The sequence below is a fragment of the Cetorhinus maximus genome, chromosome 14 (assembly GCF_964194155.1).
Source record: "Cetorhinus maximus chromosome 14, sCetMax3.hap1.1, whole genome shotgun sequence".
Classification (NCBI taxonomy): Eukaryota; Metazoa; Chordata; class Chondrichthyes; order Lamniformes; family Cetorhinidae; genus Cetorhinus; species Cetorhinus maximus.
In genome coordinates, this window is record NC_135892.1 from 42377897 (window position 1) to 42397592 (window position 19696).

General features: G+C 43.8%; 2 protein-coding genes across 9 annotated transcripts in view; one reads left to right on the top strand and one right to left on the bottom strand.

Annotated features, from left to right (window-relative positions):
* The window catches only part of zdhhc14 (zDHHC palmitoyltransferase 14), a 233197-nt gene extending 229328 nt beyond the window's left edge, over positions 1 to 3869 (bottom strand). For 3 of the 7 annotated variants that reach the window (XR_013578667.1, XM_078556855.1, XM_078556854.1), the window contains exon 1: positions 2602 to 3868. Coding sequence is in view for 5 of the 7 variants with exons in the window: in XM_078556855.1 (XP_078412981.1) it covers positions 2602 to 2828 (227 nt within the window). In the remaining 2 variants the exon portion in view is untranslated. Of the gene's footprint in view, positions 1 to 2601 lie in introns of all 7 variants that reach the window. The other 4 variants (XM_078556851.1, XM_078556850.1, XM_078556852.1 and 1 more) reach the window with 3 other exon arrangements.
* A 6-nt stretch (positions 3870 to 3875) lies between these two features.
* tmem242 (transmembrane protein 242) overlaps positions 3876 to 19696 on the top strand; it is a 39074-nt gene continuing 23253 nt past the window's right edge. Inside the window, exons 1-2 of one of the 2 annotated variants that reach the window (XM_078556856.1) lie at positions 3876 to 4574; positions 13562 to 13662. In XM_078556856.1, the coding sequence (XP_078412982.1) occupies positions 4445 to 4574; positions 13562 to 13662 (231 nt within the window). In that variant the 5' untranslated portion in view covers positions 3876 to 4444. The remainder of the gene's footprint in view (positions 4575 to 13561; positions 13663 to 19696) is intronic. The other variant, XR_013578669.1, reaches the window with a different exon arrangement.

Sequence of the window (19696 nt, forward strand, 5' to 3'; positions counted from 1 at the left end):
AGAGCTGAGTGCAAGTTGATTGGATACAACCACCAGAAACTATTAAACCTGTGGAGAAAGAAGTTTTTTTTTAAAAAGTAGTGTTTTTTTCCTGTTCTCTTAGCAGTTGCTTTCAACAGTCCTTAAAATAGAGGTGAAGCAGATCTGCATCCACATCTCGATCTCCAGTACTTTCTCAAATCTCCATAAGGACTGTTATAAATCTTGTCTCACTGGGTACTTATGGTAGAGAAATTAAGTTCTGCTTTATGGTGGGGTTAGGTTTGACTTTGGTTTAGGGTCAAGATATCTTTATTTGAAGAAGCTTTTTTCATTAATGGGAAGATTTAATTTGAAAGTGTGGGAGGGGAATATATTAGAGTGGTTAATTTATTTCATGAAACTACCTGCCATCCTTGTTACTATGGTTGCCCTCCATACCACTATTAACCTTACCCTCCATAATTTTTGATGTCAAAGGTTCTGGACAGTCAAATTATTGTAAGGATTGTGCCATCTTTTAAATTTCACTTTAACCACTGACTTCCAACAGTTTCAATAGGGGGGCTAATATTTCTGCATGCCAAAAATATACCTATATCACTAATAAGGGACAGTTTCTAAGGACAGTTTCTAATAATGGAACAAATTTTGCTGTAGCAGTATATCAAATGTTACCTGCTCTTAGTTGGACTTCCCCTTGCACATTAGGAAATCCCTACAAGGATTTCCTTGATAATTCAGGAGTGTTAACTTAAATTCTGTGACTGGCTGATTTTAAATTAGACTTTTCACCATTTGTGGTACAATGCTTATACTGAACTATATTTTGACTCTACTCTGGATAAAAAAGTGACTGAAAGGTGACATGGTGGGAAATTGTGCTTCATTAACCAAGTGTTTTATTGACCCTAAATGTTTAAAAGGAACTAAATGGTAAGATAAACTGGAACTGAAATTCAAGCAGAACATGAAAACAGACTAGCTGCCGTGCGAGAACTGAAAGGTCAACATCTCAGTAGAATTCAAGAGGCTCAGACACAAGGCATGGAAACAATAGTGCTTTGAATCCTAAACAAGACATCAGAGTGCCAAGGCCACCATGTTTTCCATGCTTCCGCCAGGCACTAGCCTTGAAATGTCACATGCTGATAAGGATCCAAGAGTGAAATAAACAGGAGTCATGAAACACTACTTGGGCAGGCAGATGGGTACTTAACATCTCTTGCAATTGGGCAGCTCAAATCACAACAGGGTAATGATTGGGTTAAATCAGTTTTCATAGGCTTTGTTATGTAGCAAGAGTGCCCTAAACACTTAAGGTGCAGAGAGAGGTATGATGACAAATGCAATGGTTCCTGAGGCACAGCCATTAGGGATAGTCACATGGAGATCATTCTTCTACCTAGGGCTGTTGTGCTTTGATACTACTGCTCAAACATGGTGTGTCCTGTCCTATTTATGCTGAATAAAATATAACCACGATCACCTATGAGGATATCACTTCAAATCATTTCAGAACTTGAGAGTAAAGGGGGTAAAGGTTCAGTTGATTCTGACATCCCCTAATTCCAACCACATTTATGCGTTATGCTTTTTGCATGGCAAGTTGCTGAAAGTACAAGTTGGTAACAGCACAAATGCAACCTGGGCATCCAAGTCTGAGTAAACAAAGCAAGCAAGTGCTTATCCAATCCGATTGAAGGATTGTGAAATGAACAATGCAAGAACTGAGAAGGAAGTGTAAATTAGAGTGGGTGAATTTAATGTCAATTGGGTACAGAAAGAAATAAAGGAAATGCAAGAGTGGTTTAAGAGGGAGGAAAAACAAAGGAAAAATGAAAGCTTTTTAATTTGAAATTTGGCATTTTTAAAATCTCCAATAACTAAAGCCTTAAAGGAATGAGACTCCACAATTGTAATAGTTAATTTACAGAACCAGAGAGGCTTCTTCGCAGTAATTAACACTGATCACATCATTAAAAAGGTACTCAGGTGGGAATGTACAAGAGACAACTTATTGTGGCCAGATTACTTAGAATCTACTAAACAAATTGAGCAATCTCACAAAAGCTCAATGCATTTCAAGCTTGAGCCAGTCAGCCACATGTGGTTTACGCTAAGCTAATGGCAAGAGCAGCACAACTGAGATAACCAATTTTGGATTTTTGAGTTTAACCTTATTTCCGTCCCCTTGCCTGAAGCAACACTAGTTGCACATAAATAACGGCCAGTGACATTCACCTCACCATTGCTTTGACGCAATTAGGGAATATTTTACTCCAAGGAGACAACATGCATCTTTTCAACCCCATTGCAGAGTTGATGAGAAAACTTCGAACAAAAACACTATGCCATGGGTAACTGTACCATGTTTGGATCATTGGATCATATGCACATTAGACTAGAAGACAATTCACACTTTTGACACCCTACAGAATACAACGTGTAACTGCAACAAAAATATTAAACAACCTGCTTGTGTGACGTTTTCTCAGTTTGAAACATATTTTACTGCAAACCAACAGATGTATTTACTATTATTCCACATCTAGGAAAAGTAGATTTCAAGCGTTTTAAAAACCATAAAAACAAGTGAAATTATGAATCAACATTACTTACTCGAATGCAAAGAAAAGTCCACTGGTGACCACAATTAAGACAAGTGTCAGATAGAAGACTCCAGTTTGCCTGGCCATCATGATCCTGCCATCGCAGTGAAATTTATTTCTTCCCGGGAAAACTTCCCATTTCCTCCGCGGAATTTTCTTCTTTTTGGGAGACTCCATGGGTGACGAGCTCTGCGTAGTAATCTGACTGTATTCGCACTGTTTCATCGGGGGCGGCATCAATGCGTGGATTGTTATCTCTCAGTCCCGAAAGAAAGACAATTATTTAAAATAAGTGAATATTGGGAACACGATAATATCCCAACCCTGGATATGTACGGATTTCCTCGCCGTCTGTGTCGACTCGCATGTTAACATCCAGCACTATTATAGGTTTGTATTCATTTCACCCCGGGGCTCACATTTTGCTGTTGGTTCCAATTACATTTTGACTCCAAATGATTATTGAAACAAATCAAAACAACCCCGTTTTTTTCCTGATATCCAAACAGAATTGTCCTGCCAATATCTGACGCACCTGATGCGAGTCCTGCTTTAAATCAATCTGATTTTCTTAATAAATTTTCCGTTAATAAAAATGTTAAAAACTGCCACATGAAATCGTTTCAATATTTCACCAATATGTGATTCTACATATTCAGGTTCACTCCAGAGCCGCCTTTTACGAATTTAACAAAAGAAACTTAAGAGGAGCCCCTCACAATCCTGAGCCCTCGGGGACCGAACCACTTTCCTCGATGTTTATAAATAATGGGGATGTCTTCAAACAGCCGTTTCACAATTCGGTGTCCATGTGTGCGCCGATTGATGAATCGCTTCTCGGTCTTTCTCACCCATGGGCGTGATTGCCGCCCGCCTTGAAACTTAATGTGCCAGCAGTAAAGATGTTAACTGGTTTCAAAATGAAAACAGACAGACCTCAGGCCGGCGTTGTTTCCAGTTAGCCGCCGCATTTCCGAAGCGAATTTTCAGCACGAAAAATGGCTCCTGGAGGGGAGGGGGGAGGGAAGGGGAGCGTGGGGAGAGGGGGGGTGGATTTTGGATCGTTGCTGCCTCCTGAACACGGACACACTCTGTAAACAACTCCTTCCGTTTTCACCGCAGCAGCGATCCAGCCCCGGGCAATGTCTTCTGTTTAAAAATGACACCATCAAAAGGGGACTCTCCAAATATCCTCTTCAACTGAAGCTAACAGCAGCCTTCGGAATAACCAATCAGAACAGCCGTACAAGACGGAAACCTGCTCGAGGGAAACAGTGATAATCAGAGAAAGGAAACGGCGCCCACTGCCGCCACCTGACTCTCAAAGTCCGGAAGAACAGAGACAAACCGGACCCTGACTATCCAGCACAACACAGCAGCCCAGTCACCTATCCACAGCACACCGCTCTGCAGCATTCTGGGAATCGTAGTCCATACAAGATGGCTCATACCCGAAGTTATTAGCCAAAAATCACGGGGAAAACTACATTTCCCATGCTGCCGTGAGGCTGGTCATGTGATCTGGCATGAGCAGCTCATTAACCTCAGTCCGTGTGTGCGCGGGGGCCTCGGCTCCCCAGGTTATTATCGGTCACCAATGAACATCGGTGCGCTTGTTCTGTCTGCCGAAGAACCGAAGGTTTCTTTGTAGTAGAGATTGGTAGAAATGTAAAGTGGAGAATTGCAGCAATAACAAATAAATACTACGAGGAACGAGGGTTGATTTGTTGTTAGCTCGTCAAAGAATGCGTGCTAGAAGTTGTCAGGTTGCATTCGAGATTTTTATGTTAAAGTAAACGGGCAAATAGGGGAAAAAAAAACTTTGGTTTCGGTCAAATCGGGGAAATTTAGAGATGGCGACTGACAAAACCACGGTCAGTCTGGGAGAGATTAAATGTGGTTGTGTTATGAGAGACCCCGTTCCACAGGCCCACAACGAGACACTCGGGTCCACTGCGGAAAGTAAAATGCAAATGATTAAAGGTAAATGTATTTTATTTTATTTCAATACTTGTATGCTAAGATTTTCTCTTTTTGGAAGTTGCTTATATAAATGTTGAGAGTTTTTACGTGTATTGGTTAGACCACCGCTTGAGTGCTGTGTGGTTCTGATCACCTGGACAGCGCTGAAATCTGTAAATTTGAGGTGTTTGCACGTGATCACCTCGATGAGGCAGATGATGAACATTGGTCACTCATCGGAAAATGAAATAGATCCTCATAAACCGCTACCCTCAGTATCCTGCTCTGCTCGCTATCGAGCGTTTTGTGTTCCACTTTCTGTTGTGATGCAACAGATAAGCATTGGCACTGAGCAACCACGTAGTCTGATAGAGATGATGCCAGCTTGTGGTCATGATTTGGTCATTTGATGTAAACCCAATCTCCAACTTCAAATCATGGTTTCCTTGCTTGTGTTTGCTTGTTGAAGTACACTTTTGCTTTACGTTGTTGCTTTGCTATTCTGCTTTTGCTCTGGCATTCTCGTTGGATAACGGTGACGCTTAAAAATGATCAGCAGCATACAAAAATTACGACTAGTCATAATTTTTGACTGATGTCTTTCCGGTCAAAGCGTGTGCAAAGTAGAATACAAATGGATTGTTCAAAGGTTTTCCCCTCTGACATGCTAGCTCTCAGACTCTCAGAATCACAGAATTGTTATGGCACAGGAAGCCATCATGTCTGTGCCGACTCCCTGAAGGAGCATTTTACCTAGTGCTACTCCCCATAATCTTGTACATTCGTCTTTTTCAGATAATCCAATTCCTTCTTGCATGCCTTGATTAAACCTGTTTCTACCACACTCTGGCAAAGTGTTCCATTTTCCAACCACTCACTATGTGAAAAAGTTTTTCCTCGTGTCTCCATTGCTTCTTTTGATAATCATTTTAAATTCGTGCCCCATTGTTCTCGATCCTTACACTAGTGGAACTGTTTTTCCTACCTACTCTGTCCAGACCCCTCATGATCTTGAATACCTGTACCAGATCTTCTCTCCAAAGAAACCAGCCTCAACTTCTCCAATCTATCTATGTAACCAAAGTTCCTCATCCCTGGGACCATTCTTGTAAATATTTTATGCACTCTCTCTAATGCCTAAAGTGTGGCATCCGGAACTGGATCCAATGCTCAAATTGAGGCCAAACTAGTGTTCTATACTACTTTAACATCACTTCCTTGCTTTTGTACTATATACCCCTATTAATAAAGCCTGTGTGCTTTATTAACTGCACTCTCAACCTGTCCTGCCACCTTCAACGATTTATGCACATATACACCCAGGTCTGTTTGCCCCTGCACTCCCATTAGAATTGTATCCTTTGTTTTATATTGTCTCTCTTCATTCTTCCTACCAAATAAATCACTTCACACTTCTTTACATTGAATTTCATTTGCCACTTGTCCACCCGTTCCACCAACTTGCCTATGTTCTTTTGAAACGAAAACAAAAATACCTGGAAAAACTCGGCAGGTCTGGCAGCATCTGTGGAGAGGAGCACAGTTAACGTTTCGAGTCCACATGACTCTTCAACAGAACTAAGGAAAAATAGAAAAGGGGTGAAATATAAGCTGGTTTAAGGGGGGGGGGGGGGGGGGTTGGGACAAGAAGAGCAGGATAGAGGGCCAGTGATAGGTGGAGATAACCAAAAGATGTCACAAACAAAAGGACAAAGAGCTGTTGAAGGTGGTAATATTATCTAAAGGAATGTGCTAATTAAGGGTAGAAAGCAGGACGAGCAAGGTACAGATAGCTCTAGTGGGGGTGGGGTGAAGGAATCGAAAAACGCTAAAAGGTAGAGATATAACAATGGATGGAAATACATTTTAAAATAATGGAAATAGGTGGGAAAAGAAAAATCTACATAAATTATTGAAAAAAACAAAAAGGAGGGGGAAAATCGGAAAGGGGGTGGGCATGGAGGGGAGAATTCATGATCTAAAATTGTTGAACTCAATATTTAGTCCGGAAGGCTGTAAAGTGCCTAGTTAGTTTGCGTTGAGCTTCACTGGAACAATGCAGCAAGCCAAGGACGGACATGTGGGCATGAGAGCAGGGTGGAGTGTTGAAATGGCAAGCGACAGGGAGGTCTGGGTAATGCTTGCGGACAGACCAAAGGTGTTCTGCAAAGCGGTCATCCAATCTGCGTTTGGTCTCTCCAATGTAGAGGAAACCGCATTGGGAGCAATGAATGCAGTAGACTAAGTTGAGGGAAGTGCAAGTGAAATGCTGCTTCACTTGAAATGAGTGTTTAGGCCCTTGGACGATGAGGAGAGGGGAAGTAAAGGAGCAGGTGTTGCATTTCTGCGGTTGCATGGGAAGGTGCCGTGGGAGGGGGTTGAGGTGTAGGGAGTGATGGAAGAGCGGACCAGGGTGTCACGGAGGGAACGATCCCTACGGAATGCCGCCGGGGGGGTGAAGGGAATATGTGTTTGGTGGTGGCATCATTCTGCAGTTGGCGGAAATGGAGGAGGATGATGATCCTTTGAATGCGGAGGCTGGTGGGGTGATACGTAAGGACAAGGAGGACCCTATCATGTTTCTGGGAGGGAGAAGAAGGTGTGAGGGCGGATGCGCAGGAGATGGGCCGGACACGGTTGAGGGCCCTGTCAACCACCGTGGGTGGAAAATTTCAGTTAAGGAAGAAGGAAGACATGTCAGAGGAACTGATTTTGAAAGTGGCATCATCAGAACAGATGCGACGGAGGCGAAGGAACTGAGAGAATGGGATGGAGTCCTTACAGGAAGCGGGGTGTGAGGAGCTGTAGTCGAGGTAGCTGTGGGAGTCGGTGAGATTGTAATGAATATTGGTGGACAGCCTATCACCTGAAATTGAGACAGAGAGGTCAAGGAAGGGAAGGGAAATGTCAGAGATGGGCCACGTGAAAGTGAGGGAGGGATGGAAATTAAAAGCAAAATTGATAAGTTTTTCCAGGTCCAGACAAGAGCATGAAACGGCACCGAAATAGTCATCGATGTACTGAAAAAAGAGTTGTGGGAGGGGGCCTGAGTAGGACCGAAACACGGAATGTTTCACATTTCCCATAAAGAGACAGGCATAACTGGGGCCCATGCGGGTACCCATAGCCACACCTTTTATTTGGAGGAAGCGAGACAAGTTTAAGGGGAAATTGTTCAGTGAGAACAAGTTCAGCCAGGCGGAGAAGAGTGGTGGTGGATGGGGATTGTTCGGGTTTCTGTTCAAGGAAGAAGCGGAGAGCCCTCAGACCATCCTGGTGGGGGCTGGAGGTGTAGAGGGATTGGACGTCCATGGTGAAGAGGAGGCAGTTAGGGCCATAAGAGGAATCGCAGATTTAGGTGGGAAGGGACTGATAAGGGGAGAGAGAATGGAGTCAAGATAAGAAAAAATGAGTGGGGCAGGAACAGGCTGACACGATCACTCTACCGGGACAGTCCCCTTTGTAGTTTTTGGGGAGGAGGTAGAAGTAGGCTGCCTGAGGTTGGAAGCTGTGGAGGGAAAATCTCCAGAGGAGATGAGGTCAATTACAATGGTTTGGTGTTCGGTGGTGGTCCAGGGGCAGGTAGGAGGAAGTGTCTGAGAGTTGGTGCTCAGCCTCTGCGAGGCAAAGGCCAGTACGCCAGACAACAACAGCACCACCCTTGTCAGCAGATTTGATAACGAAGTCAAGGTTGGACCTGAGAAAACGGAGTGTGGCAAGTTCAGAAGGAGACCAGTGTGGCAAGTTCAGAAGGAGACCGGTTAGAGTAGGTGAGAGGAGCAGAGAAATTGAGATGGCCGATGTCACGCTGACAGCTCTCAATGAAAAGATCAAGGCCAGACGGAGGCGCCCAGGTGGATAGAGAATACTGGAGGCGGGTGAAAGGATCCATGGAACGGGGGGAGGACTCCTGCCCAAAGAAGTGAGCACAGAGACGAAGGCGGCGGAAGAAGAGCTCAGCATTGTAACGAGCCTAGAATTCATTGAGGTGAGGGAATAAGGGTATGAAACCGAGACCTTTGAGTACTGAACGTTCAGCACCAGAGAGGGGAAGGTCAGAGGATATGGTGAATACATGGCAAGGGCAGGGATTAGAAGACGGGATGTGGTCAGAGGGACGGGAAGAGGTGGAGGGTCCTGGATGGGCATTGGTATCAATGAGTTGTTGGAGCTTGCGTTCCTTAACACCCGAAAGAAAGAGACATAGTTTCTTGTTAAGGCATCGGATGAGACGAAGAATAAAATGAAACTGGGGGCAAGGACAGCTTTGAGATAGAGTGAGTCGGTGCTGCTGGAGGGAGGTCGAGTGTGTTCATATGGTGGCGCATGGCACTGAGTGTGGATCTCAGGATGTTGCAAGGACAGCAGTCCGAGGAGTGTTGTATGTCCCGGAGATACCTGTAATCCTGGGAGGATTCGAAACATGAGGGATGGAACTTCAGTTGGAATCCTCATGGGTAAGTCAGAGATGGAGACAGTCACGGAGGAAGGAAACGTGGCTGTGAAAGCGAGTTTTAGTAAACACCTTGTCAAACACCAGGAGGGAAATGGAAAACAATGAAGGCAAACAGGGCAAAATAGACAAGCGGAAATCCTGTCAGAGAGAAGAGGAGTACTTCTTCAAGTTAGGCATTCCTGGAAGAGAAGTGGCAGTGAATTAAACATTAAGATAAAGGCAAAACACTGCGGATGCTGGAAATCTGAAACAAAAACAAAAAATGCTGGAAAAACTCAGCAGGTCTGACAGCATCTGTGGAGAGAAAGACAGAGTTAATTTTTTTTTTTGCAAAAATATACTTTATTCATAAAATATCTTCAACCACATTCCAAACCATTTCAAAAACACCATTACAAGGGTACAATCAGGTTCAACTTTTACAAAATGTATCACCAGGTGCATCAGTACAAAACAATACTACAATCATTTACAACCTTTTCTTTTGAGCTGTACAGCCCTAGGGATTTAAACAGTTCCCAGTCCCTTGGTGCACTGTGGCAGAAAGACAGAGTTAATGTTTCGAGTCCATATGACTCTTCAGAGCTAAAGGGAAGTAGAAATGTGGTGAAATATATACTATTTAAGGGGGGGTGGAACAGATGAAGCTGTATAGAAGGCGAGCTATAGATGGGTGGAGGCAAAGGAGAGATTGCATAAGATGTCATAAACAAAAGGTCAAAGGGGTGTTGATGGTGGTGATACTGGCTAAAGGAGGTGCTAATGGTGACATTAAAAGTAGGAAGAGTAGAATGTGATAATGGCCGGACCAGGGTAAGCATTCTGGAAAGTGACAGGTGACCCTAGTGGGGGTGAGGTAGGGGGAGGGTACGGCAGTGGGAAAAAAAATCGAAAATAGGCTAAAAGCTGGGGCTAAAAAAATGAGTAAAAATGGAAATAAATTTTTTTAAAATAATTTAAAAAGTGGGGAGAAAAAATGAATATTGAAAAAAGGGGATCAAAAACGGTTGAGGATGGAGGAGAGAGTTCATGGTCTGAAGTTGTAGAACTTAAATGTTATGTCTGGAAGGCTGTAAAGTGCCTAATCGGAAGATGAGGTGTTATTCCTGCAGTTTGCGTTGGGCTTCACTGGAACATTGCAGCAGGCCAAGGACGGACATGTGGGCATGAGAGCAGGCTGGTGTGTTGAAATGGCAAGCGAAAGGAAGGCCTGGTCATGCTTGCGGACAGACTGAAGGTGTTCCGCAAAGCGGTTACCCAGTCTGCGTTCGGTCTCTCCAATGTAGAGGAGACCGCATTGGGAGCAGCAAATGCAGTAGACCAAATTGAGGGAGGTGCAAGTGAATTGCTGCCTCACTTGAAAGGAGTGTTTGGGCCCTTGGACGATGAGGAGGCATGAAGTAAAGGGGCAGGTGTTGCACCCTCTGTGATTGCATGGGAAGGTGCAGTGGGAGGGGGTTGAAGTGTTGGGGGTGATGCAGGAGTGGACCAGGGTGTCCCGGAGGGAATGGTCCCTAAGGAATGCCGACGGGGTGGTGAAGGGAAGATGTATTTGGTGGTGGCATCATGCTGCAGTTGGCTGAGGATGCTCCTTTGAATACGGAGGCTGGTGGGATGATAAGTGAGGACAAAGGGGACCTTATCATGGTTCTGGGAGGGAGAGGAAGGTATGAGGGCAGAGGCGCAGGAGATGGGTCGGACACGGTTGAGGGCCCTGTCCACCACTATGGGGGGGAAAGACATGTCAGAAGCACTGTTTTGGAAAGTGGCATTCTATGATGTCTGGAGCTTGCTCGGGGACAGTGTAAGATAGTGTTCCACCCACCTGCAACTGTTTATTGCAGTTGGTGATGAGCTCCTCTGCCTTTGTTTTCAATGGAGCTGATTTTTTGCTGATTGACCTGTTGTCTTTTTGATCCCTTCACGCACGCTGCTTAATGTCCTGTGTCAAAGGACATCTGATTATCCTAGCAAAGTTGTGGTTATTGGTGCACTGCCTAGCACTCTGTTGGACTTCACTTTGAGCGGTGATTGGTGCATTCTGAGTCTTCTCGCTTGGGTCTCTTGTAATTAATGTAAGTGGGCCGCTTGGCTTCAATGACAGGTTCCATCATAGTGACGTTAGCCTCAAACTAGTCATAATATTTTTCTGCTTTTGCTTCTCATTTATTGAGAGTGCAGTACTGTAGATGGTGTCTTAAAGTATATTCCATTTCACTTCTGTACTCTGTGTGGGAATGCCGGAGAGCACCTGCTCAATTGGGTTGAGGAACTGTAGGCAGCATGGCTGATAATACGAGGATAGCATTTCTGCTTTGAAAGAGAAAAACTGCAAGACATCCTGACCCTGGTGCACATCTAAACATGTCATCTTTCTGGTAACTCCTGCAACTAAGCCAGTACCAAGCATAGTGCTTTGAGTTCCTTTGGACTCAACCGGGAAGGGCAAGAGAAGGACCCTGATGTTTGGACAGCCCAGGGTCTCCAAATATTTTGCCCAAGCTTGCGTCCTGGGGAAGACACTCCAGTTTCACTGCAGATCTTTAACACAACATGGGAGACAGCAGTTATCACAGTTAGCGCTGCAGTAGCTGCGTGTGTTAAGAAAGCTGTTCAGAGAGTTAGGTCTGCTGATGATCAGGACCAGCTGGTGCCAATGCCCTGATCCTGGATGTCTCCAGGACACCTTGTGTTATGGTTTGTTATGAAACAAGGTGTTAGTTACACAAGGCTTGTGATAACAACAAAGCTGGAGCTGTCTCTGTCCATTCTCACTTAACTTTCCCAGGCCATGATGTGCGAGGCAGGAGGGCCATGCCTCATGGTCCATGCTCACTCTTGCGTTGAAATCCCCAGTAGGTAAAAATGTTCTGACTTGGGGATTCTGTTGATAGCAGTGTTGAGCTCCACATAGAACTGGTCTTTCACCTCTGTGGAGGAGAACAGTGGTGGTGGGGGGGGTGGATCCTACACCTTGCACACACATTTCCTCTGATTTCTCCCTCTGCCGGATGAAAGTGCAAATGGTTTTCTTGCCGCTCTGTGAGCCTGCCCTCTTGAAGGGATGCTATGTTCAGCCTATCAAGTTCCATGTTAATCATAGCTGGCTTACACGTGTTATCAACCAGCTGCAAGTCATCTGTCAATCCCATGTACAAGGCCTTGAAGTTCCAGCTTGTCAGTTGAAGAGTTGACATTTTCTTTCTTTTTATTTGTTTCATTTGTTTGCCTGGTATGATAGATTCTGTCCACTTGTTGAGCAGAGACTCTAAACTCCAAGAACCCATTGAAACAGATGGACCTTGGCAGATCAGCACCTTGTTAGTCTGGGGCTGCCTGACTTGAGGTGAGCGGTGACTGACTAGTGGAAGCCAATGGTCCCTCTCATTGACAGAGACAGCCCATAAAACCGATTTTACTACTCCAGTTGAGCTATGCTGAACACTCTTAACTGCCGTCTCCCATGTTGTGCTAATGCTCTGCAGTGAAACTGGAGTGTACTCCAGTTTCAAGCGCAAACTTGGGCAAAATGTTTGGAGACCCTGGGCTGTCCAAACATCAGGGTCCCTCTCTTGACCTCCCCAGTTGAGTCGCAAAGCACTGTTTGGTACCAGCTTGGTTGCAGGAGTTACCAGAAAGATGACATGTTTAGATAGATACGTTTAGCCTTTGGGCTCCACTCCAGATTTTTTTGTCGAGGTTTATTCCCATAGCCCTCCACTCTCCTAAGGTATCCACAAGGCAGTGGAGCTATTCGCCCATAGCTGGGAGTTTGGTTCAGGAGAGCATATCCACTGCTGGTGGGCCTGCACATTGCATGTCTGGGGCCAAACCTCCTCTGAGTTTCGCTGAAGCTTTAGCCTGGGGCCAATAGGGACCCAGTTTCCATGTGTCAGCATGAGGAGGCACAGCTGATGACTTGCTGATGGAGAGGCTATGTACTGACAGGGAGAGACTTGCACATTTGGCCCCTTCTTTTGCATTGTTGCTTGCTAGCAGTGTAGGATGAAAATGAAGCAAACTAGCACACAGCCATGGAAAGCAGGCTAACTCTCTTCACCCACAAATTGACCTGTTAGACAGACCAAGACTCGTATATCCTTAATGTGTGGTGCCCAAAAATGTTCATAGTACTCTAGGTGTTTTCTAACTAGGGCTTTGTGTAACTCTGTGTGACTTCTACCCCTGCCTTGCATTTTTGCAATCTGGCTGAAGCTAATTTAGTATTTCCATCACTGCCCCAATTTAGCCTGGCACCTTCCTTGTCTCACGAGTTTAATAACATGCGTTTACAATCTTGAGTTTCTTTTAATGTACTGAATAGACAAAATAGTAATGGTAAAATCAAAGCTTCTGTGAAATTTAGCATTCCTGAATTGCTTAAAATTCAGTATCACAGCATTAGAAAATACATTTTCATTGCAATTCTTGGAGGCTGTACTGTTTAGATACTCACAATCATCGTTTCCATTAACTCATCTATTATCTATCTTATTCTCTAAAATGTACAACATGAGAAAATTATCTTAAATATTTTATGGTATTTTGCTAGGTAGTCTGTTCCTTGGTTCTGTAGCTACTGCTGGGATGCTAGCAGGTTTTGGCACAACTCTTGCAATGACAAAAAAGAAAAATCCTGGATGGTTCAATAAGGTAAGCTAGTATATTCAATATTTTAGGTTTCACAGATTGTAACATATAGTTGCTGCAGGATCAATAACTGACGAAATAAACCAAATGCACTGTGCTGATATGGTGACTCATATTCCTGATTTAATGAGTTGTAGGATGTTGGTTTCACTAAGCTAAGCTCAATCAATTTTATTATATTTTTATATCCTCTTTCATTAATTGGTCAATAAGTTATAGCTACATTTCATGGTAAGAGGATGTAGCATTTGAATCATAGAACTTCATCCTTTAGTTGTTGTCTACTGATCTCTTTGAACCATAATAACGTTCTATCTCTGCACAGCTTCCATCCCAAAATAAAAATGAATAAGATAAAAGTAAAATACTGCAGATGCTGGAAATCTGACACAAAAACAGAAAATGCTGGAAAAACTCAGCAGATCTAACAGCATCTGTGGAGAGAAAAAAAGAGTTAATGTTTTGAGTCGGTATGACTCTTCTTCAGAACTAAAGAGAAGTAAAAATGTGGTGCCATTTATGCTGTTTAAGGGGTTGGAGCAGATGAAGCTGGACAGAAGGCCAGCGATAGGTGGGGGCAAAGGAGAGATTGACAAAGATGTCATGAACAAAAGGACAACGAGGGTGTTAATGATAGTGGTACAGGCTAAAGGAGGTGCTGATAGCGACATTAAGATAAGAAAGCAGAATGTAAGGACTCCATCCCATTCTCTCAGTTCCTTCGCCTCCGTCACATCTGTTCCAACGATGGCACTTTCCAAAACGGTGCTTCTGACATGTCTTCCTTCTTCCTTAACTGAGGTTTCCCATCCACTGTGGTTGACTCATCTCCCGCGCCTCTGCCCTCACACCTTCCTCTCCCTCCCAAAACCATGACAGGGTCCTCCTTGTCCTCACTTTTCACCCCACCAGCCGCCACATTCAAAGGATCACCCTCCACCATTTCCACCAACTCTAACATGATGCCACCACCAAATACATTCACCCCCACTTCGGCATTCCGTAGGGACCGTTCCCTCCGGGACACCCTGGTCCATTCCTCCGTCACCTCCAACACCTCAACCCCCTCCCACACCACCTTCCCATGCAATCGCACAGGGTGCAGCACCTGTCCCTTTACCTCCTCCCTCCTCACTGTCCAAGGGCCCAAACACTCCTTTCAGGTGAAGCAGCGCTTCACTTGCACCTCCTTCAATTTAGTCTACTGCATTCGCTGCTCCCAATGCGGTCTCCTCTACATTGGAGAGACCAAATGCAGACTGGGCGACCGCTTTGTGAAAAGCCTTCAGTCTGTCCGCAAGCATGACCCAGACCTCCCTGTCACTTGCCATTTCAACACATCATCCTGCTCTCGTGCCCACATGTCCGTTCTTGGCCTGCTGCAATGTTCCAGTGAAGCCCAACGCAAACTGGAGGAACAGCACCTCCTTCCGATTAGGCACTTTACAGCCTTCCGAACTTAACATTGAGTTCAACAACTTCAGACCATGAATTATCTCCTCCATCCTCACCCCTTTTTTATCCCCATTTTTCAATATTCTTTTTTATTTTTTTTATCCACTTAATTTTATTTATTTTTATTCCATGTTTATCCCCACCTTTTATCCTATTTTCGATTTTTTTCCCACCACCGTTCCCTTCCTCCACACCACCCCCATTAGGGTTGTCGGAGATTAATCACACCGAGGCATTATTAATACATAGAAACCCCATTTATTACTTGTGCACAAGGGAGAACAATACAACGAGAGCTATTGTGCCGTCTCAAAGCAGAATACACAAAGACTTGCTTAAAAGCATTTTACAACCAATCAGTAAATTTTGTACATCTCAATCCACTTATTTGCATAAGTTTACTGACCAATCCATGTTCCAGTAAATTTCCATTCCTACACTACAAGTGCAGTTGTTGATAATTTGACTATCACAACTTTGATTACATTCGGCCCAAGAGAGAGACACATAGAATGTCTCAAGGCCCACCCTGCTATCGTGGTCAGACAAGATGCTATTGTTCTTCAAGGTTGCTGTGTTTTTCTCTTAGGCCTAAGCGTTTAATTCAATTGCTCCATTAACCCTTTCAATACTGAGTGGGCCCCCCTACAGTTGTCTTTAGGCCACCACAGGGTCATCTGTCACTTGTTCATGTTGTTCTTTCCAAAGTGCTTACCCTTATCCTGCTATTATCACATTCTGCTTTCTTACCTTAATGCTACCATCAGCACCTCCTTTAGCCCGTACCACTACCATTAACACCCCCTTTGTCCTTTTGTTCATGACATCTTTGTCAAACTCTTCTTTACCCCCAGCTATCGCTGGCCTTCTATCCAGCTTCACCTGCTCCACCCCACTTAAACAGTATAAATTTCATCACATTTTTACTTCTCTTTACCTCTGAAGAAGAGTCATACTGACTCTAAACTTTACCTCTGTTTTCCCTCCACAAGACGCTCTGTCAGATCTACTGAGTTTTTCCAGCATTTTCTGTTTCAGTTAAAAATTAATAAGGTGGGAGATGCCGAATTTAAGATTCATAATCAGCTGGACAATGGACTCTATTTTTGCTGCATAAATTAAATTTTTGAGACCCAGGTAACCATAATTGGGGAAACTCAATATTTATTTTGATTTAGTTTTTCAAAGAAAAACCTTTCAAAGTTTCCGTTGTTGTAAGTGGACTAAGTTCACAACCTTTATTGCATATTGGTGCATCGTTTTATTTACTATTGTATTTTTCTCACTTTTTTCCAAACTGACACCACTGTGAGTGGCTGGATTGCTTATTGGATGGCCTACAGTGTTTTCTTTACTAATTTATGCGAAGTGGAAATATTTTCACACATAGAGAATGGTCAGTTTTGCCTCCTAAGAAAATAAGTTGTTTTTGAAATACTACAGGACATTTCTTCTTTAATTTTATGTAATTTGTAATTTTTTAATGTAATATAGTAGGAAAAGGGTTTATACAATTTCTTTAAAAATTCATTAATGGGACGTGAGCATTGCTAGCTAGGCCAGCATTTATTGTAATTCCCTAATTGCCCTTGAGAAGGTGGTGGTGAGCTGCCTTCTTAAACCTACAGTGCTGTTAGGGAGGGAGTTCCAGGATTTTGACCCAGCGACAGTGAAGGAGCAGTGTTACATTTCCAAGTCAGGGTGGTGAGTGGCTTGAAGGGGAACTTCCAGATGGTGGTGTTCCCATGTATCTGCTGCCCTTGTCCTCCTAGATGGTACAGGTCGTAGGTTTGGGCGATTGGGCCTTGGTGAGCTCCTGCAATACATCTTGTAGATGGTACACATTGCTGCCACTGTGCATCGGTGGTGGACAGAGTGAATGTTTGTGGATGGGGTGCCATTCAAACAGGCTGCTTTGTCATGGATGGTGTCAAGCTTTTTGAATGTTGTTGGAGCTGCACTCATCCAGGCATGTGGGGAGTATCCCATCACACTCCTGACTTGTGACTGGTGCCTTGTGGATGTTGGACAGGCTTTGGGGAGTCAGGAGGTGAGTTACTTGCCACGTGATCCCTAGCCTCTGACCTGCTCTTGTAGCCACAATATTTATATGGCTAGTCCAGCTCATTTTTTGGTCAATGGTAACCCCCAGGATGTTGATAGTGGCGGGATTCAGTGATGTAAATGCCATTGAATGTCAAGGGGCGATGGTTGGATTCTCTCTTGTTGGAGATGGTCATTGTTTGGCACTTGTGTAGCATGAATGTTACTTGCCACTTGTCAGCCCAAGCTTGGATATTGTCCAGGTCTTGCTGCATTTGGACATGGACTACCTCAGTATCTGAGAAGTCGCGAATGGTGCTGAACATTGTGCAATCATCAGCGAACATCCCCACTTCTGACCCTATGATGGAAGGAAGGTCATTGATGAAGCAGCTGAAGATGGTTGGGCCGAGCACATACCCTGAGGAACTCCAGCAGTGATGTCCTGGAGCTGAGATGATTGACCTCCAACAACCACAACCATCTTCATGAAACAGGAAGAGTTTCAAAGAAAACCTGCATTAATAGTTGTTAATAGCAAAATGAGTTGTATCCACCAGGAGAGAATTATGTTTGCTTTAAACCATCAGAATGTACTTGGGAGGAGCTGCCTCCAAGGTTCCAATTATACAAATGTGAAAATGGCTCAAGTTTAAACTAGTCTTGATTTTTTTGCATGTAATGCTCACTTACATTAAGTACTATGATGTGGCAAACTGAGGGCATTGTCAACTGTTGAAAACAATTCCCCAATTTCAATTTTATTTCCTTTCCAGTACAAAGTTCCTGGATGTAAAGTTTTGTTCCTGTGGTAATGTTACTGACTAGAAATCCAGAGGCCTTGACTAATGCTCTGGAGTCATGAGTTCAAATCCCACAATGGGACCTGGGGAATTTAAATTCAATTAATTTATAAATCTGGAATAAATTGTTAGTCTCATTAATAACAATCATGGAACTGCTGGGTTGCCGCAAAAACCCATCCGGTTCATTAATGTCCTTTTTAGGAAAGAAAACCTGCAATACTTAGCCAGTCTGGGCTACATGTGACTCCAGACCCACAGCAATGTGGTTGACTCTTATCTATCCTCTGAATGATCTAGCAAGCCACTCAGTTGTATCAAACCACTGTAAGTATACCTACATCACATGGACTACAGTGGTTCAAGTTGACCTTTCACCAATGGGAACAGTTAAGAGTCAATCACCGCGCATGATTTTGAACACCTCTATCAAATCTCTTCCCAACCTTCTCTTCTCTAAGGAAAACAGCATCAGCTTCTCCAGTCTGATCTCATACCTAAAGTCCTTCATCCCAGGAACAATTCTTGTAAATCTTTTCTGCATCCTCTCTAATGCCTTCATATCCTTCCTTAAAAGTGTTGTGCCTAGAATTGGACATAATTCTCCATGAACCAATGTTTTATAAAGGTTCACCATAACCTCCTTGTTTTTGTACTCCATGCCTTTATTTATAAAGTCCAGGACTCTGCGTGCCTTATTAACCGCTTTCTCAATGTGTCCTGCCATTTGTCCTGTTCAATGACTTGTGCACATATGTCCCTGGATCCTTCTGCTCCTGCACACCCTTTAGAATTTATTCTTTTGTTTTATATCATCTCTCCTCATTCTTCCTCCCAAAATGTATCACTTTGCACTTCTGTCCATTAAATTTCATCTGCCATGTATCCACCCATTCCACCAGCCTGTCTATGTCCCCTTGAACTCCATCTCTGTCATTCTAACAGTTCACAACATTTCCAAGTTTTGTGTCATTCGCAAACATTGAAATGGTGCCCTGTACGCCCAAGTCTAGGTCTTTAATATCGCTCACGAAAAACAGTGGTCTAAGGGTGGGATCCGCCACAGGGGATGCAGCAGGCCAGCCAAAAGTCCATAGACTTTCGGCGGGACTGGAAGATCCAGGTGATGGGCAGGGCCAGAAAATCCCTGCCTTAGTACTAACTCACGGGGAACCCCACTGTATACCTTCCACCAGTCCAAAAAGCAACTGTTCACTGCTGCTACTCATTTCCTGTTACTCAGCTACTTTGTTAACTATGCTTCCACTTTTATTCCATGGGCTTCAACTTTACTGGAAAGCCAGTTATATGGCACTTTATCAAGTTCCTTTTGGAAGTTATGTACACATCAACCGCGTTACCCTCATCAACCCTCTTATCACAAAAAAGTTCCAGCAAGTTAGTTGAACATGATTCGCTCTTAACAAATCCAGCATGACTTTCCTTAATTAATCCACAATTGTCCAAGTGACGGTTAAATTTGACCCAGATTATCATTTCTAAAAGCTTTTCCCTCACTAAGGAGAAACTGGTTAGCCTGCAGTTGCTGGGCTTTTTTTAGTCTTTTTGGAACAAGGGTGGGACATTTGCAATTCACTAATCCTCTGGCACCATCCCTTTTTCTAAAGTGGATTAGAAGATTATAGCCAGTGCCTCTGCAATTTCCACCCTTGCTTCTCTCCGTATCCTCTAATGCATCCGATTTGGTCTTGATGACTTATCAATTTTAAGAACAA